General features: G+C 40.5%; 1 protein-coding gene across 8 annotated transcripts in view; it reads right to left on the bottom strand.

The window, feature by feature from the left end:
• Window positions 1-2,597: 2,597 nt before the first annotated feature.
• Window positions 2,598-25,319, bottom strand: part of PHLDB2 (pleckstrin homology like domain family B member 2) — a 217,749-nt gene continuing 195,027 nt past the window's right edge. For 7 of the 8 annotated variants that reach the window (XM_080801638.1, XM_080801639.1, XM_080801640.1 and 4 more), the window contains 6 exons: window positions 22,632-22,839; window positions 13,015-13,105; window positions 11,929-12,075; window positions 9,598-9,817; window positions 5,052-5,137; window positions 2,598-4,445 (listed from right to left, as the gene is read on the bottom strand). In XM_080801638.1, coding sequence (XP_080657764.1) covers window positions 4,305-4,445; window positions 5,052-5,137; window positions 9,598-9,817; window positions 11,929-12,075; window positions 13,015-13,105; window positions 22,632-22,839 — 893 coding nt within the window. In that variant the 3' untranslated portion in view covers window positions 2,598-4,304. Of the gene's footprint in view, window positions 4,446-5,051; window positions 5,138-9,597; window positions 9,818-11,928; window positions 12,076-13,014; window positions 13,106-22,631; window positions 22,840-24,348; window positions 24,385-25,319 lie in introns of all 8 variants that reach the window. The other variant, XM_080801637.1, reaches the window with a different exon arrangement.

Below are 25,319 nucleotides of genomic sequence, written 5' to 3'. Positions count from 1 at the left end.
GCGCCATCGGCCGGAAGCCCGGACTTGCTAAAGAGCACCCCCGGAGAGTTTCAACAGAGAGCGCACATGCGCAGAGCGTCGTCGCGCTTGCCCTCCCCTCACTCTTGGACAGCTGATTCTCTCCAGCAGTTTTTGCCCTTGATGGCCCGGAATGTTTTGATTGACCTCAGTAGGCAACCTTTTTAATGAGCAGATAGATATTCCGTGGCTGAGGGTGCAGAGAGAATCCGTATCCAACGTTCCTAGGTAGGAAACCATCTGATCATCCCGAGGACACTAGGGAGCGGAAGCATAAAATGCTAGCTAGGCTGCTTGCACTATAAATCGCTCTCCCGCCCTGATAGTTTTAAGCCGTACCGCAAATGCTTCCAAGATCTGACCTTAATCCTGCTTGCAGAAATACCCAGAGCGGACTTGTTCACCGCTCCTTCGATTTTGCTCAAGCTCTTTGGATGCCTGACAATTTTTTTTTTTTTTAAATTATTCCGTCCCCTGCCTCGTGTTATGTGCAAAAATAAATCCCAGTAGATAAACGATCTCAACGGAAAAATAAAATTGAGAGGATTTAAATACACTGAGAATATTTTATAGTTTGGGGATAGAAGGGACTCTCTTAAGCAAGATATGAAACTAAATTCATTTAAAAATGTATATGAATTTCAACTTTTTGAATGGCAAAAGTCATCTTGAGTCAAATGGGAGTCTAGAAAAACTGATTTTATAGAACAGGTAACAGGACGTTAATACTTCTATCCAGCCTGCTCCTAGAAAAAAACGGGAAAAAAATCTATTATTTCAATAGAGTTAGTCGATGTCTGTGAATAGGCAGTTCATACGTGAAGATGTTCAACTTCACTAATTGAAAAATGCGAATTGAAAAAATAACGTTACTTTTCTCACACATCAGATCTGCAAAAATTAAAAAGAGCAACTATTGGCAAGGACGCTGGGAAACTGGCACTCGTGTAGGGTTGGTAGCGGGTCAGCTGCTTAACTCTTCTGTCAGGTAATCTCACCACATCTATTAGGATTTATAAAATATACATCATTTTCAGTGCCCTTGACCCAGTGGCCCCACTTTGTGACTCTCCTGTAGAAAACAACACTAGTGCATAAGGAGGTATATTATCTGCTAAATTTTTAGCAGATTTTATCTGCTAAACTTTTATCTGCACCATTTTTAGAAGGAAGCAGAAGAAAAAAATGGAGTAGTCAATAATAGAAAAATGGTTGAATAGTCATTCAATGGGCACAGGGGTTTCTGAATTCTAGCTCTGGGACCCTTCCAATTAATCCTGCGAGTGACAAGCATCATCATGTAAGATCTTCTTTTTTTCTACTTCAGGTTACTGTGGTTGGTGTTAATACTCAAGTAAAGCCACTTTATATGTTGGTCATAAATTTTGGAGCAATGATTGGTGCTAGAGTTAGAGGCAAAGTTGGATACAGTGAATCAGCCTATCTTTGGTATGTCTTGAGAACCTGTCTTATTGGAACATACTGAAAAACTTGGTTAAATAAAAATTAAATAGATCTTTCTTGAGTGGTGTAGTGCCAGAAAGAGAGAGCAAGGAGGGCTGCTTGATTTCAGGTTGTACTCCAGAAGCTGGTAAGCTATTTCGCCAATTCTCCATTAGGCCTGTTGTAAACTACAAAGGAATTAAATCAGTAAGGTAATACACAATGCACATCACTTCACTATCCCTTGTATCTTAATAATCAACATTTCTGTGTTTTTTTGGATAATTGCAAATATTCTCAATCACTCCTTTCCTTATTACCTCCCTTTATTTTTGCAAATCTTCTTGTATTTTATGTGCAGCAAAATGAAAAAAAAAAAATCTGACTTGTTTCCATAATGGGAAAAGCACCGTACATGGACTGTTTTCTTTATCTACCCTTATCAGTATAACAAATCAGGAAAACTTGTGGCTAGGTCAAGTGAAGATGCTTTTACGCACAGTGATGAGCTTGAAGTAAACTAATCTGTTTCCATACCCATTGTCAATGTTGCATTTCTTAACAGGAGTGATAGGACATATTGTGCAGGGCCATTTCTCTCTCTGAAATCTGCTGCCTTAGCCCAGGGAGACAAATGAGTCACTATCAAGTAAAGCCCTTAATTCACATCTGCATGATTTTTTCCCTGCTGGAGAAGTAGGCACAGTCCTTGCAATCCCCAGTAATAATTGCATCTCTGTAAAAAGACAGTAAGATGTCAGATTTATCAGGGGTTATCTCACTTTGTTAGCAGTAGGAATGTGACCAGAGAGACTCAGAATTACTTTGGTTTATAGGGGCACCTGGGTGGCTCAGTGGGTTAAAGCCTCTGCCTTCGGCTCAGGTCATGATCTCAGGGTCCTGGGATCTAGCCCCACATCGGGCTCTCTGCTCAGCAGGGAGCCTGCTTCCTCCTCTCCTCTCTCTGCCTGCCTCTCTGCATACTTGTGATCTCTGTCAAATAAATAAGTAAATGATAAATAAATCTTAAAAAAAAAAGAATTACTTTGGTTTATAAAACTACAAATCATAATGTGAACACACAACTTTTGTGGAGATTCACAATTGACTTTTGCTGATTAATCCATTCCCTGTCATGTTACCAACAGGTAACTGCCTCATGAGAGATGAGTTTATTTTCAAATGTGAAATCTGGTCAACATTTTAATCCATACTCAACATATTTTAACACACGTTTTAAAAGGTTTACTACATCATGCAAGATATAACGTTGATTCGAACATCTTTATAATCCTATAAAGTACAGTACAGACAAGTTATATCTTTACATTAACCGACAAAATGTTAGCAATTGCATTTCACTCTTAGATCATTACGGGGTTTGGGGTGATTCTCTGAAAAAAAAATTATAAAAATGTATTTTGCAATCATGACCTTGTCCTCCACTGTTCAAGTAAAATCATGTGTCATCCAGTTGCAAAATCTTATTATTGGCAACATGTATACAAACCATACTGCAAAGTTTTAAGAATTGTACCCCATCAGGCCTGACAAAGATTTTATGGACACTTTCAATCTAATTGTTTCACCTGTACTAGTAAGCAAAGCCATCATTTTCTACTTCTATTCATTTGCTAATTTTTAGGAAACAGTGCGTTCATACTTGCAATACACACAACATGATAAACCAGGATAAAGTCATTTGAAAAACTGTTATAAAATAGACTTGCCTGAAGTCATTTCATCCAACAAAAGTTAATTTAACTCTAAAAAACAAAGGCTAAATGTAAAGAAATACTTAATGAAATAGTACATTACAAAGAACATTAAGTTGAAATTCATTTTCCTTTTTATAGAACTATGCTACTTCAGTAAATAACAATTTTAATTGGTCTGTTCTTTGGTGAAAACAGAGGTCTGATTCATTGCTATATCACGTGAGGCTGCAATCAACAGCTGTGTTCCACAAAAAAGAGGAAACAGACAATCTAAAGGATTTAGATTTATTCTCAGCACTGGGGATGGAGAAATCTTCAGCAAACCATGAAATAGTCTCCTTATTTTAAGTTGCTCAAAGTGACCGAATGTCTGTTTAATAAGGCGGCTTCTGTCTAAAACACACAGCTTTGTTTTTTCTTTTGCAAAAAGTGACTTGCTCTATATGTACAATAGCTTATACCAGTGGTAGCTCTTCAGAGTCAACTTTCTAGACAGTTGATGGCATCAAAGTACCATTTGAAAATGAAGAGTAACACTAAATGCGATTCATCACCTGGAACTACCACTATTAAAGAGAAGTCGTATCAAGTCTTTGGTTTAGGCGCAGTACTTAATAATTAGGGCAAAACTCCTCCTAAAAATATATTCCCTTCCAAACCCTTACTTGCTTCTATTTATAAAATAACCTCCAGCAAAATGCTTTTTAAAAAAACCGGTTGATAAGCAATAATGTCACTACCAATAACTGGGGTGCTACAATAATTTCATATTTCCAAGTACACACATTTTGTAAACCGTTCCGTTTATTTCACCGAAGTAAACAATCGGCAAGAATAGTTTATAAGAAATGTTCCTATAAGTGATGCTATTTACCAAAATAGTGTTTTGTGTTTTTTTTTTTCCTCATAGGTGCTTTAATCCTTTTGCTACTTATCATCCAGCTTTGGATGTAAAGCCCTTTTCTTCTCTTTTGTAAATGACTTCCTGTTAATATGAAAGGAGTTCTGAGTATACACAGCGAGAGGGATGGGTGCGCCGGGTGCTCCGTCTGGGATCGAGCATGGCTTCGTTCTAAGTAGAAGATTATTGCAGTCTGCCCTGCGGTCGGCGGTGGCGTCCGGGCCCTACAACAGGAAGTGCGTGTACCCTTCCGCGCCGGTGACGATCACATCCATCCAGATCCGCATGGCTTCCGGCGACGGCGCAACCATGTAGTAGATTCTGTCGTGCGTCTTGACGCTGAAGGTGAGTAGTGGGTTAGGGCTCTAAAGGCAAAAAAGGAAAGGAAGGTAAAACAAACACCCTGAAATCACATTAAATGACTCAGACATTGGGGAGGGCTTCTTCCTCTTTAAAAGTTCTAGATGTACGGAACTCTACATTGGTGTTACTGTTGTTCTAGCAGAACCTGGGGCCCCACCTGCAGCAGCTTTCTGGAGGTCGGGTGTGTTTCCAGACTTTCTCCACAAGAGATCTCACACAGAGAGCTCGTCAATCAGTCCTCTCACAGCCACGTTGTAGGCAAAGCTCTAGCCGGTACCTATTTGATAGTGCGTGCTCCATAAATGACAGCTCTTCTTCTTAGCCGGCTAAGACTCTTCCTTATAAGCAAGTAGTAGCTCCTTCTTAGACCCACTTAACAAGGTCTTCTAAACTAATAGGACCAATTTTCTCACTTCACCATGACTTTTTTCCCCCTCAAAAGATCAGCTGTATTAATTACTTCTGTGTTTGCTTTTCTAGAACCGTAATTATTATATCAATCAGTTATGTCAGAACAACAAATCTAAATTGTATGGGGTTCAAAAAAGATCTTTTCTCCCAACTTAATTATGCATTCAAAGGACAGAAATCTGAAAATCAGTGTTTACCTTATTAGCGTTCTTGAGGTGATCATAATACACTTCTTCAATGGCTTGGAAGTATATCACTCCTTTTAATTTAGCTTCATGCTTGTCTGCAATAATAGTGTTAAAATACTTTATCACCACGGAATGACTGGAAACATTATAATTTCAGTATAATTATTACAATACTGATCCAGTTTTTAAATTACCTAAGATTAATTTGGATAATTTAGGTGAAGGCATTAGCCCAGTTCTATACTGAATAGAACAATGAAAAAAAGGAAAACTCAGCCCAAACCTCAGAGACTAATTGACTTTGCCCAAGGCTTTCCAGCAAATCTTCAGTCAAAAGACAACCCAAAGCTCCTGACAGTCAAGTTAGCACACAAATTATAACCACCACTGACACTGATACAAATTATTTCCTCACATTCTCCAGACTAGTGGTTGTCCCGGAGACATTAGTATGTAGAGCTGTTGTAATGAAATTTGTAAGAAGGGTATTTTTGGACATAATTTAAAATAATACACTACTTAATATTCCTTTTCTATGAATTTCTTATTCAGCATGCTTTTTCTCCTGTTCCTGAAAAAGCTTGTCAGTAATTTAATGTCCTTTCAATGCAGCATTTTCCAAACAATTTCTAAGATTTCATCAAATTTGCCATAAAAACCAAACCAAGCAAAAACAACCAAGCAGGGGTGCCTGGATGGCTCAATGGGTTAAGCCTCTGCCTTCAACTCAGGTCATGATCTTGGGGTCCTGGGATGGAGCCCCGCATCAGGCTCTCTGCTCAGTGGGGAGTCTGCTCCCCCCTCTCTCTCTGCCTGCCTCTCTGCCTACTTGTGATCTCTCTCTCTTTGTGTGTCAAATAAATAAATAAAATCTTAAAAAAAACCCAAAAACTAAAACCAACCGACCAAACCAGCAACCAAACAGGATCCCTCTGTGATCTAATAAATTCTTGAACTATTTTGTAAGATCATAAATGCATGCGAGCATACTAAAGAATTTTAAAAGAATGGATGGGGTTGCAAAGAAAGAGACTCTATCATATGCTGCTGGTGGAAGTGCAAATAAGAAAGCTTTGGGAAGGCAGTTTGGGAAAACAAACCGATTAAAAATGCAAATAATCCTCTCACTCAGCAATTCCACTCCTCAAGCTTTATTGTATCAAAGCTACTCATGCACAAGCACATGGATTTGTGTTTGTTATGGCAGCAGACTGCAAAAAATCTGCTTGAATTTAACAAGGGACTGATTCAATTAGAGACCGGCCATACAGTGGAATCCACACAGCCACTGAAATTCAAGACTAGGTCTGTGTGTGCTTATTAGAGAAAAATCTTGAAATACTGTTATGTGAACAAAGTTATGAACAAAGTGAATAATTGGCCCCAACTGTATAAAAAAAGAAAGAATACATAGATATAGTGAAACATATATGCAAATGGAGAAAAGGTCAGAACGTTTGTGATGTGAAAGAGACTTTGATTATACAGACTTCTGTTCTATTTTTAAGAATTTTATTCATGAATGTCTTTTTTTCAACAACAAAAAGCTAGTCTGAAAAACAATAGCCCTGAGAAGTTCAGTGGAAAATAAAAGCTGTTAAAGTACATTTAACTCAATATTTCCCTGACTTATTTGACCCTGTTTGACCATGGACCATATTTGTATGTTTGTTTTACTCTTTCTCAGGAAACACTGTTTTAATTCATGCCATGTTCATTGGGTTTCCATCAGTTTCTGTTAAAGAGGTCAGTGTGTCTCTCAAATATTCACAGGGAAGGATTCTGTAAAATTAATGGGAACACAGCAAGACTTTATTTTCTGAAAACAGATGTTAAATAAAATCTGGAGATGAAAGTAAATCTTATCAGTGTTTCAAGGAGGCAGAAAACTGGCGAATGAAACCTTTGTTTGTAGGGCACTTCTTATATGGGAAAGAGCTTAAAAAACACTGACCTTACAAGAACAGGGTGAACTAAGAGAATCAATAATGCTATTATAAACTGACACGAGAAAGCTATTCATTCAGTTTCCACAACATTATCCCATCAATTTACAGATATATTTTCTGGGTCTCAGTTTTCTTTAGAGACTTTTCTAAGGGTACCGAGTTAATATGGAGGCCTGGGGGCATGATCAGCACAGGGACTTACAACAGTGTCAGCACTCGTGGTGACAGCTCCTTCACAAACACAGAGCCCATCTACCTCAGTGGGAGCTGAAGGGGTACAGCGCCTGGGGGGTCCAGTCCAGCCTGAACTGTGATCTCTATGGCTTCCTGTGGACTGATCTATTCCTGCACTCGGTGATGTTTGGGGACTGGGGGTGAGGGGAGCAGACAAGATAATGATGGCTATAAACAGAGCCAAACGAACAGCATTTGTCAAACTAGGACTCCCTGGCCAGTTATATAATATGTAAATATTAAAAACCTGAATGAGTGGTGCCTGGGTGGCTCAATCGGTTAAGCATCTGCCTTCAGCTCAGGTCAGGATCCAGGGGACCTGGAATCGAGCCCTGTATGGGGCTGCCAACTCAGCAGGGAGTCTGCTTCTCCTTCTCCCTCTCCCTCCCCCCTGCTTGTGCTCTGTCTCTTGCACTCTCTCTCAAATAAATAAATAAAATCTTTAAAAAAAATAAAAATAAAGACCTGAATGAAATGTAATTTTCACCTGTATTATGTATTACAGTTCTGAGTAATCATTGATATACCGAAACGGTTTTGGTCCTTAAAACAAAACAAAATGAAAACTGATCATCAAGAAGTTTGACTTTGGAAAAATGCATTTACATGGTCAGAAGGAGCACAGGTTCTGACCCGAGTCAGAAGGAAGGGGAACTGAACAACTGACCAGGCTGCCAAAGGAAGGAAAGAGAAGAGAAGCAGAGAAGAGTGAAGCGGTTTTGTCTGAAGTTGCTAATTAAAATTTTACTTTTGGAAAATTCTGGGTGAGGTTGTCTGTGGAGACTAGCACAGTGCAAAGTTTTGTTTGTGGACTTTGTAGATGCTAAATTGGTATTTCTCATTAAACTAGCATCTTTTCTGTTGTACTAACTGAAGAGAACATCTCTGGATTCTTAATAAACCCGACATCAGAAAGCCCAAGAGAGGCAAGTGGGGAACCCCTGAGGGTTGGGCCACCTGCTTCAGGCCACTAGCTGCTGGATTAACTGGAGCCCCACCAAAGTGCTCCCAAAGGTATGCACCCTCCCCCCTCCTCACCCCAATTCTGGGGCCCCACAAGACAGTGTTCCCCCTCTTTCACATGGCTTCTTGGTCACTTGCACTTCTCTTTTTTTTTTTTTTTTTTTTTAAAGATTTTATTTATTTATTTGAGAGAGAGACAGTGAGAGAGAGCATGAGAGGCGAGAAGGTCAGAGGGAGAAGCAGACTCCCCATGGAGCTGGGAGCCTGATGCGGGACTCGATCCCGGGACTCCGGGACTGTGACCTGAGCCGAAGGCAGTTGCTTAACCAACTGAGCCACCCAGGCGCCCGCACTTCTCTTTATAAATGTATCCCAACCTCACACCGTAGATGATGGGACTGGGCTGTTTTTACTTATTTATGACAGCGGTGTAACAATTTCTGACAGTGCTCATAAATGGTGATACCTTCACCACAGACAAGGGTCTCTTCATGACCTCTGTCTTGATACTACTTTTCTTCAATTGTTGAAGAGAGTGGAACGTTACCTGGACTCACAATGGATGTTTCCTATGTGACCCGGGAGACTTCTTAATAAGTACCTCAGTTACATCCATATTCCTGTATTTTTCAAAGATTCAGTAGGGTAGTTTTCTCATAATCCATCATTTAAAGAATCCCAAAAGAATTCAGTCACTTAATAAATACTTACTTGTTCACTTGTTCGCTGATGAGCTTCACCCTCTGCTTCAATAACCACTCTAGTCTATAAACTCTAGCTGAGTGACTGTCAGCCAAGGCTGCCTAATTGTGTGTGACTTAAATAGGGCAGATGACCATAAATAAATAAACAGAAACCTTTTTCTGGCCTCGTGGTTTAAAAGCCAATATGCTGGTCTAAAAAGGAAAATTCCATTTACTACTTATTTGGACTTCAGCTTATTTCAGAACTGGAAGAGATGAATTCACTTTTTTTTTTTTTTTTTAAAGATTTTATTTATTTATTTGACAGAGAGAGAGAGACAGAGAGAGGGAACACAAGCAGGGGGAGTGGGAGAGGGAGAAGCAGGCTTCCCACTGGGCAGGGAGCCCGATGCAGGGCTCTATCCCAGGACCCTGGGATCATGACCAGAGCTGAAGGCAGACACTTAACTGACTGAGCCACCCAGGTGCCTCAGGAATTCACACTTTTTAAATAATACGTAGTTTTTATTATTTCTAGAGAGGAAATTCATATCAGGGGGACTATCTAACCTGAATATAAAATAATACATACCTGCAAAGCCAAGATTGCCATTAATTCTATTACTTACCAATCAACCCATCCAGCCTGACGTTTATTACCTTTGCTCTTTAACAGAGAGTTCCTGATTTGACTATATCACTTAGCGTTTTCTTTTAATCACTCACCTGCATAATAAGAGAATGTGCGCTTGTTCCGATCAAAAACAAACCATCGTTTTTTCCAAGTTTTAATTTTTCCACCCATTTTGATAAGGAATCCTCGGCAGGTCTTCTCTGTGATTGACACATGATAACAGGTATCGATATTGTGGCCAGCAGTCTCTACGTGGCTTCGCAAATCAAAGTCTTCCTTCCGGACAGGCAGATAGCGCGTCAGAGGTCGAGCCTGGAAGAGAAAACCATGTTAAATATAGCTAAATATTTGTTGTGTTTCAGGCCACAGATGTTTAGGTATGGACATGAACTGAAAAGCCTAAGTGCTAAAATGTCCACATGATTAGAGGAACTTGAGATAAACATTAGAGTTTTAAAAAGTGCATAGTATTTTAAGAAGGATGCTACAATATGTGGGGGTGGGAGGTGGATAAACTCAGGGGAATAGATTCTACTCCTTGAAATGGACAGACAAGGGGCGCCTGAGTGGCTCAGTGGGTTAAGCCTCTACCTTAGGCTCAGGTCATGATCTCAGGGTCCTGGGATTGAGCCCCACATCGGGCTGCTCAGCAGGGAGCCTGCTTCGTCCCCCCTCTCTCTGCCTGCCTCTCTGCCTACTTGTGATCTCTGTCTGTCAAATAAATAAACTCTTAAAAAAAAAAAAAAAAGAAATGGACAGACGAGAAAATGGGAAAATGCCATTAACCTTAGCTTCGTAGGAGGTACTTAGCACTTAAAAACAGGGAATCCTATGAGGCATGAAGTTCCCTTGGCTGCTTCCTCCAGATGAGGACTCCTTTCCTGTGAAGTTCCCTGAACCTCTCCCAATATAACCTAACATCAGTTCTTCAGTATTCTGGGGGTATAGCTCAGTGGCAGAGCATTTGACTGCAGTTCTTCAATATTCTCAGACACAACCTGATGGGTGAACATTATTTAGTACTTCCCCCCACCCTACCCCCTGCAAGATCTCCCAAAGCTATAACATGTCAACTCACATACACTCCCTGATAGAAATCAAAGGCAGAGATGTTGGTTTTGAAAAGTGAAGCTAAAATAAGGTAAGCAGTAGAATCAAAGCCATACTCGATGAGCTGCGCAATGAGCGGATATGAATAAGAGCTACATAGATGCTTTTTATTTTACTATGGTTGGAGGAAAGTATCATCTAATCCAGGAAGCTTATATCGCCAAGGGTCATATTTCTAAGATGGCGTTTCATTTATTCTGTTAAATAACCCCACCCCTCTGCCCTGGGGAAAATGACCTAAATATATACTTAGAGGCAAACCTTATCATTAGGATTAAAATAGAATTATGCTTTCTGGTTTGGCTTCAAATAATAGGCAGGCATGGATGACCTTCACTGCGAATCATAATTTGGCAGAGGATCGACATAATGAAATAAAATGAACACGTTTTCCTTTGTACTTTTCCTTCAATATTTTGCCTTTGATTCTGTGGTGTTTGACTTCAGACAGATGTCACAGACACTGATGCACAAAACACACAAGAGTCTTCAAGAGAGTCAGTCTCTCACGGCTGTGTTATCACACTGCCAGCAACTATAAAGAATAGGGGAAATGACACCTTTTATGAAGCCTAGTAAGCCTTGGCAAAATGGATTTGAACCTTATATTAAAGGGCGCTGGATGAAATTTCATTTTAGTTCCTCAGCAAACATATATTATGTAGGCATCTTTAGTGACAGAGATTCAAACTCTGAGATAAGCCAGAGAGGAAGTTAAAGGAAATGCGTGGTTTTCCTGAGTTTTGTTTGAGTTCAGTGACCTTGCACACATGTGTGGACAGCTGTAGCAAAGGGACATGTGTGACAATACAGTGGTTAGAAAACCAAAACAAAACAAAAAACCCACTAACACTACCAAGAAATTGGGTTGGTAAAATTCTTATTTGTCCTGGAGTGTTTGCTTCCAAAAATGGCTTACTAGACCCTCTTCTCTTCCTCAACCAAAGGTTCAGTTTGCGTGTTATATTTGTTTTCAGTGGTAAGTCAAACTGCGTTTTTCAAAGCTACTTAGAAAAAAACATGCTTCTTTTAAATATACTGCACAAAAAGGGATAGAAGAAAAATGCCTCTCCCATAAAAATGTACCACGCATGACTAGAGAAATGTGCCATTTGGTTAGTAGATGCCAATGGGTTTTGAGATAAACATCCATTTTTTGGTCTCTGAACCCCCCATCTGTCTCTTATCAGTCACATGTCAAGGGCTGCTGACCGCAAGGGGTCTGGAAAGGCATCCTGACGAGCATGACCGTCTTCTGCAGAATGACCACCAGGGGGCGACCTATTCTAAGCCATCCAGATTGTCGCACCAACCTGTGCCCTCTGTTTCTCCCTTATTTTTACTTCCTTTTCAATTAACTTCTGCCGCTGGCTAGTTTCTTCCTGCAATCGTTTTTCCAGAAGTTCTCGGCGTCGTTTTTCTTCTTCCAGAGCTCGTTTCTTGGCTTCCATTTCCCGTTCCTAAATATCATCATGCAGAACAAAATTAAGACATGTTGGTTACCCTTTAACGATTCTAACTAATGGAAAGAAAATTCTCACTAGATAATTGCTGGTTGTATAGCCTGGGTGCTTCAATAGACCTCCTAGACTAAAATCACCTCTCTCACATAGTTTCCAAAATCATCTCACACAGAAAAGGCAGCCGCCACATTTAATCAACCATTGAATATTAGGTGAAAATCCCACTTGGGGTATTCAGTCATTTCATACAGACGACCACCACTCTCCCACTTTTCATAAAGAGGATCACAAATTGTCACCCAACACTAATCGAGGCATTTAGCCCTCCTTTCGAAGGCCCTCAGTCCCGGTCCTTCCAGTCCCTTTGTTGCTCTGCGGCTTCCTGGCTTAAGGTCAGTGGCAGAGGAAGCTCAGAGGGAAGTCAGAAGAGGAAAGGAGGGGCCCTTTAAGGCAGGATGTAAAGGCATCTGGGGGGATTCCTAAGGAAGTTCAGATTCTGGCTTGAAATACAGTCACAATAACTTGGGATTTTAAATATTATAATAGCACAGTTCACACAAGCTGGCAAGGAAGGGAGAGTCCATAAAGATATGACATTCCTCCTTGTTCCCTGGCAGGCAAACAAAGTGGCCATCAAAGGGAAAATGCAATACAAAGCACTCATTTCGGTCGACGCTGACACTCGACATATTTTAAATTACAAAAAATTGTGGTGCAGTAAGGAGCCTTAGAAATCTTCTCTACCACCGTTACTTTTCAGATATATATATATATATATATATATATATATATATATATATATAAATGAGGCCAACAGGTTGAGTGATTACTCCCAAGATTATATTGCTTCTCAAGACCCAAGGACAGTTTCCTGTCACGTGCAGGCAGGATGAACCGTTGCCTCACAGACCTCTTGTGTAAAGATAGTACGCCTACCCTGGACTCAAGCAGCCGGGTCTTCTCTGCGTGAGCCTGCTTCAAAAGTCTCTCCATTTCTTCTATCCTGGCAATATTTGACGTGCTGGCACTGAAGAGAACACAAAGGCCTTTTAAGAATGTTGCTTGAGATTGAGGTCTCTTGACACACATACACATACACGCACAAGCACGCACACGCACAGCTTCCCAGAAGGCGCATGACACGATCTGGGGTCATTTAAAGGATGTTACTTAGCAAAGTCATTGGCCTGAGTGGGCCAGTCAATTCAGCTCTGAAAACTGTAGGTGCCATTGATTTACCTCAGTTTAGGAGACAAACTATAGGCAAGAAAGATAATACCAAAGTAGAGTGCTTTACTCATAAATAAATAAACCCCAACTAAATCTAACAAAGTATGTTTTCAAGATGCTTTTTCCAGAGTCTACAAATTACGGACCGTGGGAGGGTTCCCTGTTTCTTTAATTGTTCAGAGATACCAGGCCAATAAGACAATCACCGAAGTTCTATAAACATGACACCTATGGTGTGAAGTCACTTTATTTGGCTTGGAAGTGTGTCCCCAGCTGCTTTTTTGCTATGCCTCTATACACGTGTACATTTTAGGGGGTGCCTGATTGGCTCGGTTAAAAGAGAATGTAACTCTTGATCTCCAGGTCATGGGTTTGAGCCCCACATTGTGGGGTTACTTTTTGAGGTTACTTTTAAAAATACACACACACACACACACACACACACACACACACACACACGGACTTTTCTTTCTTATATGATGATGCCAATTAAAAAAAAAAACACACACACAAAAACCTCTAAAAGTTGCAACAGAAGGGTGGTGGCAGTTTTGTCAATAATACTCATCCACCATACCGATGAGGGAACCTCCATGAAGGGAATCCAGAGCCTCAAAAGAAATGCATCTTGAGAAAGACATCGCGCAGATGAGTGAAGGGAAAAACCAAAAGGAATAAAAGCTGCAAGAACAGTTAGGGTAAATAAAGAGAAAGAAAAGAACGTGGAAATGATTAACACTAACTAAAAATGTTATTTTTCTCTTATATTTCATTTGAGTGTTCTAGAAAAAAAGGCATGACCTAGGTCAAAACTTCCTTACTCTGATGTCCCAGCCATAGAGAACCAATGTTATTTCCTATGTGTGTAGACTTGTGTAGCCATTTAATAAATGCTTGTTTTCTAGACTCTCTTGGGGACAGAGACGCTTTTGTTCCTGTATCTTCCATCGCCTGGCACACAGTAGGGATTCATGCCAGATGCATTGACATAAAAATGAATTTATATGAAAATGAAAAGGATAATTCTTAGTATAATCTCCCCATATGATACTGTTGAACAACTCAAATCTAGAATGTTTCAAACACAGGGCTAATTCCTTTACCGAGATAAATGACCACAGTAACAGAGTACATATGGTTTATCTAAAATCAGTAGCAGCAGTTTTACAGTAGCTTCATTCCTAACTGCCAAAATTTGGAAGCAACTAAGATATCCTTCAGCAGGAAAATGAATAAACTGTAGTACTTCCAGACAATGGAATATTATTTAGCATTAAAAAGAAATGAGCTATGGAGCCATGGAGAGACATGAAGGAAGCTTAAATGCATATTGCTAAGTGAGAGAAGCCAATCTGAAAAGGCTAAATACTGTTTGACTCCAACCTGATGACATTCTGGAAAAGTCAAAACCATGGAGATAGTAAAAAAGATTAGTGGTGGCCAGTGGTTTAAAGTGGGGTGGGGGGTGGGGGGGGGGAGGATGAATCTGCAGAGCACAGAGGAGTTTCAGGGCAATGAAAACCCTCCCTATGACACTATAATGATCAATGTATGATGTTAGACATTTGTGCAAACCCACAGAATGCATAACATCAAAAGTGAACCCAATGGGGGAGGCTGTGTGTGCTCAGGGACAGGGGGTATATAGAAACTCTCTGTACTTTCTTTTCAATTTTGCTGTCAACCTAAAGCCACTCTAAAAAATTGTCTTTTAGAAAAATTGCATCCATCCAGGAAAGGGACAGCCTTAGGACTGCTGTCTCCTTAGAAGCTTAACTAATCTCTGTACTTTGCAGGATTACATTGGGTCCATTTTTAGCTGGGTGTGTTCTCCTGATAAAGAGAGAACAGTTCATTTCCATGAACTGTTGGGGGAGGTACAAAGGGGTAAGCTCTGTTCTTTTCAACCAGTAAGAATTAAAGAAAAACATCTTTAATATTTGTACAGGAATGTGTATCTTCTTTATCGAGAACAGTCAAGGTCATAGATGTTAAGTGGCACACTTCATCAGCTCAGCTAAGAGAGCCAAAGACAAACATCAGGCCCTGTAATCACACAGTATTGTGTTTATATTTGATTGTGTTGTCTGTGACATCAGGTGTCTATGTCTTATGTCTCCTATTGATTTGGAAATAAATAATTTAATTTCACGAAGTCTCAGGTCTTAAAAACTTACCAATCGTCTAACCCCCATCTAACCCCCGTCCTTTAGTTCTTTCTAGAACATACTCATCTTTTCATCTAGTTTGTGCCTGAGCATTGTTAGTTATGGAAAAACTTCCTGTATCCCTTCTTTCATTGTTTGGACAACATTGTTAGAATGTTGATACTTAAGTTGAGTCAAAGTCTATCTTCCTATAGCTTCCATTTATTGGCCTAAGTATGACCTTGAGCTCCTTGAAACCTATCCAGATGAATGGGTTGGAAATAACTTGGTTAGAAACAAATATTTTCAGTTCATGGTTTTTCATAAATCTGTAATTTGGGCATATCCTGGGGGTAAGTTTTCAAATAGTTATCTGTCTTTAAATCTTTTTGTTCATTTTTTAGAAGTTTTCAGGGTGTTTTCCATTTATCTTATAATATTTATAGTTAATTTTCTGCCAATTATATTCAGTTTGCTTATTTGGCGATATTTCCATAAATGTCTTAACTTTTGCTCCAAAGAAACTCAATTTTCTGAAAACACCTGATACATGAAAACAATGATACATGTTAACACTTACCACCTGAGTGTTCATAACCTGTAGAAACCTAAAGTCACCTACTTTTTTAAGCTACATTTTATATACTTTAAAGCTTCTTTGGTTATTTGGTTAAAAAAAGACTTTGTATTCACAGATACCTACTTATTCTCTATAGCCCCACTTTTGCTATTTTTGATGTTAATATTTCCTTGACAGGTAAACCACTTTTATTTAGCAAAACTCCTGCTGCTCTGTGATACTCTGTCACCGCCATCTTTACTTTTCTGTCCCATCAGGGTTGCGCCTACACTGAAAAGGAAAGGCTGCTGCAATGGGAATGCAGGGAGAAGTCTAGACCGGTCAAACCATGGCATCAACGGCAGACACCGATGTCAGCAAGTGAAATACTGAGCACTTGCCATGCAGAAGGAGAGTCTGATGTCCCTGAAGATAAGCTTGATACTGCATTACCTAGAACACAACACTCATCTTTGTTTTCTCAAGTGCGTCCACATTATAGGAGGAGTCATGTTTCTTTCCATTGTTCCAACTTCTGACCTTCATAAGGGCAGGCACACATTTCTGATCTTACATGTGACTGCCGTAAGGATGCTGGTGATACTGAGTCATCAGGCCATTAACGATATAAAGATGACTAGTTTGGTGACTTCTCCTACTCAGTCATGTTCTGCTATTTTGTCAACTGAAGATTTTTTTGTGTATCTGGCCAACTTTGGTAAAAACCATATTCATAAAGAAAAACAAAACTTTCACCAAGGGTAAAGGAAATCTAAATAGCAGATTTAGGATTTTTATGGCTTTTTAGAATATTCACTTCAAAGGCAAAAGTAAAAACAGAAACAAATTTAAAAAGAAAAGCAAAGAACAACGGTGTACAAAAAATAAGTAAGCAAAGCAAAACAGAACAAAACTAATGGGGGCTAAACAAAATTCTCCACAAAGACACATAAAACCTTTCCAAGACAGCCATCAGTGCACCAGTATTGCCACTGCATGGAGCTGGGGGCACCTGGGTGGCTCAGTTGGTTAAGCAGCTGTCTTTGGCCTGGGTCATGATCCCAGAGTCCTGGGATTGAGCCCCACATCACGTGGGGATCCCCGCTCGGCAGGGAGTCTGCTTCTCCCTCTCTCTCTGCTCCTACCTCTGTTCCTTTTCTCTCTTTCTTAAATAAATAAATAAAATCTTAAAAAAAAAAAAAAAGAAAAGAAAAGAGAAGAAGAGCCAGTATCCCAGAATATTGCTTTTCAATTAATCTTCTCAAGTATTTTTTCAGCTTCAGCAAATTATTACTCCTCATAAAACATCCAGCCTTTCTCTATTCAGTAGCTCCTTGAATATTACAAGAACACAGCAAGCCCTCTGACCCTTCCTAACCATTTCTCACATGGTTTGACACATCTGGTCCCTTTGGCACTTGGCTGCCTCTCACCGCCCCCACCCCACCCCCCAATCACTTTGGTTTTCTGCATCTCCTCTGAAAGAACTCCCTAGAATAAAATGCAGCCACTGTGTGTTGACTATCTAGGGTAAAAAGCAGAATACAAACTTTTGCCTAAAATGAAGAAATCTGAAGCATCTCAAATTCAGATGAAAGCATCCCTTAGACCCAAGTTCGGCCACAGATTGCCCTCAACTCCATGCCCAGTCTTGCACCCTGCCCCACATGCACAGTGCTGGCATTTAAGCTACAATGAAGGATCAAGTTCCCCCAACATTTTCTCCAAGTGTGAGGGCAAGGTCAGGGCTTGGTAAATTAGTAATAGCAATTGTGATAATAACATATCATTGTAGGCGGTGTGCAGAACACTGCACGGTCTAGGCCAAGTCAGTAATTTCAGCAGAAGAGAGGTTTTATGCAGAATGGACTCCCAGCTGCCGTTTTCCTATGACCCAGGATCTGTTTTCTTAGCTTTTTGTTTGTTTAGGGTGTAAGTAATGATGCTGAAAAAGCAAACATACTGTCTGACTCAAGTAACTTTCTAGTAGACACAAAAATGATGTCTCAACAAAAAGCAAAGGCCCAATGTACCCACAGCTCTGAGTAATTCTGTAATTCTACAAATGGCTTCTTGTGACATCATAAACCACAAGACCAGGCTTCTGTCAGTAGAATTTCAGCACGATTACCTCTTTAACATACGTATCATTTCAGGGTATTTTAATACATAGCTTTAACAAATCTCACCAAGAGAAGACGTGTTAGTCTTTTCTTTCTCTTGCTACCTGACTTTAAGAAGTTCTTATTAAGGATGTGTTGTCATAATATACATTCCAAACATTAGTTTCTGATTACCCATTTGCCTGATGTTTATCATATTATTTCCCATCATAATGGTGGATACAAGCTTACCTTAGGATAGCATGAATTTTTTATTTTTTTAAAAGATTTTATTTATTTATTCAACAGAGAGACAGCAAGAGAGGGAGCACAAGCAGGGGGAGTGGGAGAGGGAAAAGCAGGCTTCTCACAGAGCAGGAAGCCCGACACGGGGCTTGATCTCAGAACCTCGGGATCATGACCTGAGCAGAAGGCAGACGCTTAACGACTGAGCCACCCAGGCACCCCAGGATAGCATGAATTTTTTTAAAGTAGATGGTGGTACAGAAGCCAAATGTTTGTTTCCCCTCCCTCTCCCTTTTATACTAAGCCTGTGACAGGTATCTTCTACTTTGGCTTCAACTTTTTTTGACATTCAGAGGGTCAGACAGCTGAATGAAATACATACTATTGGTAATTTCTGACCGTGGTGACTGGTTATCTGTGATTGCTAGCACCGCCAGGGCAGGTCTGCGTGAACTAAGGATACAAAATGGCCGTGGTCATGGGTAACCACCTGCCAGGAAGGCTCCACGGTGACGCTGTCCTCTTCTTTCGGTGTATTTAGCAGAATCATTCTCATTCTCTACCTCTGGAAACCATTTTAAGAAAAACCAACAGGGCAGGCAACTAAAAATAAATTCAGTTCTTGCCCTGTCACAGTGCTTAAGTGTCCAGATCCAAAGTCGTAACGCTTGGTAATCATAATCAAAGCAGATCCTTTTTGGGTAATTTCCTGTACCCGTTGTTGCACTGCTGCTGTTCCCTGCCATTAAATATGAGAGGTGTAGCGTGATCATTTGAAGGGATGAATATTTACTTTCCATTTTTGGAGGGGAGGAAGAGGCAGAGAGTGGAAAAATGCCAAGACAGGCAAATGCTTAGAGTGTATTTCTCTACTAAAGACGGCTCAAAATAGGTAAATAGGGGCACCTGGGTGGCTCAGTCAGTTTAGCACCTGACTCTTGGTTTTGGCTCAGGTCATGATCTCACGGTTGTGGGATCGAGCCCCACGTCGGGCTTGGCACTCAGTGCGGAGTCTGCTTGAGATTCCTCCTCCATGCCCTTCTGCCCCTCCCTGCATGCTTTCTCAAATACACAAACAAAATCTTAAAAACACAGGTAAATAAAAGGTTAAGCTATCAAGAGTTCACCAAAGAAGTATTGGTACAAAATGTTCACAATTATTTGGGAAGAGGGGAGAATAATCAACTGTTTCCAAAATATCAACTAAGTACCAAATGCCACTGAAACATGGGTGTCCCTCTGACGTTGGGAATCTGGGTTCTTGCTTTTTTTTTTTTTTAAGATTTTATTTATTTATTTGACAGAGATCACAAGTAGGCAGAGAGACAGACAGTGGGGAGGGGGAGGCAGGCTCCCTGCTGAGCAGAGAGCCCGATATGGGGCTTGATCTCAGGACCCTGAGATCATGACCTGAGCCAAAGGCAGAGGCTTAACCCACTGAGCCACCCAGGTGCCCTGGGTTCTCGCTTTTAATGCTCTTTTACTTCTCTTGTCACCAAGCTATCATAGTTGCTGGGTGGCTGAGTTTGTTTGTGTCTTGTTATTCAGAAAGCACCACATTTGATTGGTCTGTTTACTGTCATTTATGAATAATTGCTCAACATTCTAGGCTTTCTGTTCTGAGCACATACTGGCCCGGCCTGGACAACTGCAGGACAGCAGGCGTCACCAGAGCATCTCCAGTGCCAGCTGGTTTGCTGTCCACCCCTTCCACATGCTCAAGTGTCTCCCCCAATGTAGTCATGTGAAAATTTTTAAAAAGTGAGCTACTGCATCTTTTAATATTGAATAACACGAAACACTAATCCTTCTAACCTGAAATAATAATGGCAACCCCCAAAAAGCTTTACTCTTTTTTTTTTTTTTTTTTTTTAAGATTTACTTATTTATTTTTAGTCAGGGAAAGAGAATCTCAAGCAGACTCCCCTACTGAGCATGGAGCTGATGGAGGGCTTGATCTCACAACCTGGAGATCATGACCAGAGCTAAAACCAAGAGCCAGATGCTTAACCGACTGAGACCCCCAAAGCCTTATTATTTATCATTACATAATCTCCTCTTTCAATTTAGGTCATTCCCATGTGACAAGCAGCAATACAATTCTTATTGTTGCTTTAATATTTTTCCCCAGAGACTCCTTTCCTTCTCTGATAGGGTATATCCAATAATATTAATGTTTCACCCATTAATGCCAAAAGAAAATACACTGTATACTTTATTTACCACAGAATGTAATATCTGCCTTCTTCTCCTTTTCCCCCACCCTTAACACTTTCTGGCTATAGTGTCTGGTTACAGTTAAGTCTCATATTCATTTCATTTATGAAACATGAAATAACCCAAAGCTAAGTACGTTTTGTTGATGTTACTCTCCCTCTCTCTCTGTCATTCTCTTATTATAGGTGAGGGGAGAGCAAATTATTCAAATAAAGAACTAAATTATATTTACAGAATGGTAATTTTCCATCAAAATGTTTTAAAATTGATCATTGCCTTGTACTCAAGAAACAACTCCTCCATTTTACAGATAAGCAAGTAAATCTGGACCAAGAGCCCTCTGTGATCTGCTTCAAGGAGCATGATCATTGCCCAAGGAGTACAAGCATTCCTGCTTCCAGCCTGCGGCTTCAGTCCAACAGAGGGAAGTTTGTTAATGGCAATGACCCAACTAGACATTTGCATTTGGAACACATAAGTGCTCAATTAACATTTACTGAATATTGGATGTTTCTTAGGTTGAAATCATAGTATTAGTATTCATGGAATGAATGAGTGAAGGAGCCTATAAATCAATGACTGAACAATTCAGCCAATTAAAATAGACCAAACAAAAATTTTAAAAATAACAAAATTAAAAATATGGCCATTTTACTGTATCCTGAGGTATTTACTCAGCCAACACTTACTGAATACCTACCATCTGCTAAGATCTCTGCTGGGTATAGAAATCAAAAGATAATCAGCCAGCCTCCTTGACATTGAGGAATTCACCAATTAATTACTGAAGAGAAAATTTTATACTGCCATGTGATCAGTGATATAATAGAAAAAAGAGTCAAGTGCAGTGGGAACACAGAAGGAAAAGGCCCTAAAGGAGAGCTTTTCCTGAGTTTCCAACCTAAGTTTAAGCCTAATAGATAAGGAAAGTCTCTCTACGCTCAGATGGGAGTAGAGGGATGGAGATGGTAAAGATATTTACAATGCCAGACACTACTGGTGCTCAGTAAGTATGGATTGAGTGAATACACAAATGGAAGGATAAATTGATGGTAGACAGTGTCATCCTGGTTAAATCAGTTCTCTGGAGGGAAATGAAAACCCTGACATATAGCAAATGTCCATTTATGTGGAGTATATACTCCCACCATGGTCAATTTCAAACTACCAACATGACATCACTGATCACACATAGGTGAAAATATGCACATTTGGCACTTGCCAGCTAGCATGACCCAATGCCAGCCCACCACTGTTGACTCTAGAGCACTCCATTAGTATTCGTGGAATGAATGAAGGAGCCTGTAAATCAATGAGTGAACAAACAATTTGATTCCAGGCCTGGGACCAATATGGTCAAAGGCACAGAGATTTGAGTATTTATTATCCTCTCAATTAATAAGAAGCCCTGTGAGGCATGTCAGGAGGAGAGAGTGAATGGTGAGTTGGGATGGATCCAGAATGCAGGTTCTAGGGCGTGACTTTACTCAAAGGGGAGTAGTTTTTGAAGGGGCAGAGTACCAGGACCAGATCTATATTTTAGATGTGCTTTTAGCCCTAATTCCATTAAGACCATCTTTGCTTGCCTCAAAGTATGAATACGACTGTGAATGATTAAATCCTTACCAAAATTTTAATATGTGGAACAGTTCTAAACCCTTCCTCTAAATGAAACAGACATGTAAGAAATCCTTCGAAGTTCTTACTATACTGTCGGATTTCTTTATTCCATCGAAAGGAGTCTTAATGAGTCCTGGAGTCAACCAATAGAGGCAAGTAAATTTTGAAGCACAGTATACACGTGAACTCAAATGTAAAGAAATAGAGTAAAGGAGAAAAACGGATTATATGATGTCTGACTGGGTAAGCCACACAGGATACAAGGAAATTACTTTCAAAGGCTGCCATGACACTCAACCCTCTTCCGCCCCATAGACTATGTCTCTGAAATCTGGGCTTGTACGTACACGTTGTTCCACACTGATGCCTTTACTTTATGAGACCAGCAGGTGCTTTTCTAAACTGGAAGCCCCAACGAAGAATACATCTTACCTAGAGATATTGTCAGGTGAGCAGGCGGAGATGCTGGTCTCCATGCTATCGGAGCTGTCTAGGCTCAGTGTGTCGAAGGCCTGGTCCTTGTAGCTGTGATCGGGGTAGTGGAAACTGTTCAAGTAGACATTTGATTCAGAGGCTGTGCGGTTGTAAAAGTCAGAAGATTTCTGCCTTTGTCCATCACTCATCTGTTGGTGATTATACCCTAAGGAAAGAGCCATAAATATGTTAGCATGCTTCATCTTCTAGTCTCAGATCTTCTGAGACTCAAACCAGCAACCCAAAACATCTGCATACAAAACTTGGACTTTGGTCTAATTTGTTTTGAAGCCAAGAAGATCAAAGACACAGCATCATGCTCAGTGCAAGCGAGGTGGTCTTGGGCGTGATCTTTTCCGTCAGTGGATCATCTCACATTCTCCTTTGCCATTCCCACATCTCAGCGCAACTGAGAATATAACCGCACACACACAAACAAACAGGCAAACCAAACCAGACCAGAAACACAATGAGAGGCCCTGTATCTTCTAAAAGTAGCTGGGTTCAAGGGAAGCCAGATGACTCCTGGTGACAAGCAATAGCGTGGTCTTAGGACAGTCACTTCCTCAATGGTATTCAAATTTAAGGAACACTCCATCTGGTCATAAAACAGCAGGCGGACCATCGAGGTGTAGGATTTAAGAAACTCGTATCTCACTCATATTATCACTAACACTTTTAATCTGGTAAAAATCCAAACTGCACATTTTTCTCACTTTTTTTCAATTTTCCTTGCCTGCTCATTATTTAAAACATCCACAGCCACTGATTTAAAACAATCCTCCCAATTGGCGCACCCCTCCTAATTACCATATACAGAGCTCTCTTGTTTTTCTGCCTTTGCCGTCAGCCCTCAGCCAGCTAGTGCTGGCCAACCGGAGGACAAGGTAGAACTCATATCAAGAGCAGCCAAAGTGCTCTCAGTCCCAGGCTTTCTCCTTACCCTGGTACTTGCTCAACTGGCCTGTTAGATCACTGGCTTTTACTTCGTGTTGTTGCTCTGGCTTGCTTGCTGGTGGCTGATTCGGGGCAATGCAAGTTAAACTATTCTTCCTTTCAACTATGTACCATACAGGCAGGAAGCAGACATTGAACGGATAAACCAATTCCTCAACCATTAAGAACATGTTTCTCTAGCCAACAGCAGGTTGCCACCCCCTTCTCCCTCATCAAATTTACTACCAGATCCATTAAGAGTTAATGATTGGACCATTTGAATTTCGTCTCTTTCCTTGCGCTCTCCCTACCCTCACTGAGGCTTTTAATTGGTAATGAAAAATGTCAAAAAAGCAGAAGCCACATCCATGAGGATTTAACAAAGCATCGGATACATTTCTGTAAAATGGTTTTAGTTCCATGGGGAGTTTGCATGGCCAAACTATGTGGAGTCGTTTTAAATATCAAAGTGCAAATATGTTAGTTCAGATGAGGGCGTTTCTGGGGAAATAACCTTCCTTAATATAAGCTGTAATTAGATATTGCAAATACACACACAAGAGCCACATATCACTCAGCAAAGGGAAGATGCAACACAAGATAGCACAGCACGACACTTCGGCTAGAAGGCCATTAATCATAGAGATTAACGCGGGGAGCAGGAAGTGAAGCCAGTGCATTCATAAGCGTGGAGCCTGTGCCTTTAAAAAAAAAAAAAAATCATTGCTCAGATATTTACCTTTGATACTTGAATTTTTGGAATTACTAATCGCTCCTTTTAAATTGTTTCCAGTTATTATGAAAAGGAGAGGGACAAAAACAAACAAACAAACAAAAAACAACACCAGAAATTACTTGAAAAAGTCCCACATGTATCTTTCCTAACGCTTTCAAAAAAGCCCTACTGGCAAAGAAAACTTCGACGCTGGCACTGACATCGTGGAAGCCACTTCCTAGTGGTCGTATGAAATCGAATCCCTAAAAGACAGCCACGTAATTTAAAACATATGAGAATTATCTTCTCGGCACTGACAGGAAGAAAGGCGAATCCCTATAATGCCACTAACACCCTCTTGGAGGAGCAGAGAAGATGGTGGGTCCTGATCCTGGGATCGTCCACTATTTCCACCCCCAAAAGTATTGCAAATAAGAAAATGAACTTATGACCTTCAGGTGAAGAAAGAGCACACTAAAATGACTCAAAGATGTCAGATGTGGGCACAAGGGCCAGCAGCGTGGCTGTGTGCAGCACGCTAAGGGCTGTGAACATAACTCCCCCAGGTCACCCCATTATTCGTTGGAGTTGGGCTCTATGTTTGAGAACCTTCCACCCTTCTGGTGGAAGGATGAGCGAGTGCCTTAGATTTTCAGGGCCATTTAAGTGAAGTAACGTGCTGATGGTGAGCATGTATTTCCTGGCACAGGAATTTTGTTTCCAGGGTGAGTGGAAATGTTCTACCTCACGGACAGGCTCGTTTCTCCCACCTGGCAACCCTCTACTAATAATCACAGTGAACTCAGCGACCACCTTGCTTAGCCTCCTCCCTCCTGAACTTCAAAAAATTCAGTTACTTCTGCAATCACAAATAAAGGCCTGGACCTCTTCCCTGTGATTCTGGAATTGCACCCGTGTGATTCCAAAGAGCTGGCTTTGGGACCCAGGCTCTGGCCTGCCTGTCCAAAGGTACAGAGATTTTTAATGGAGGAAAC

Source organism: Martes martes (assembly GCF_963455335.1).
Source record: "Martes martes genome assembly, chromosome: 1".
In the NCBI taxonomy this organism is placed as follows: domain Eukaryota; kingdom Metazoa; phylum Chordata; class Mammalia; order Carnivora; family Mustelidae; genus Martes; species Martes martes.
Note: the sequence above shows the minus strand (reverse complement) of the source record. Positions and strands in the feature narration are given on the sequence as shown.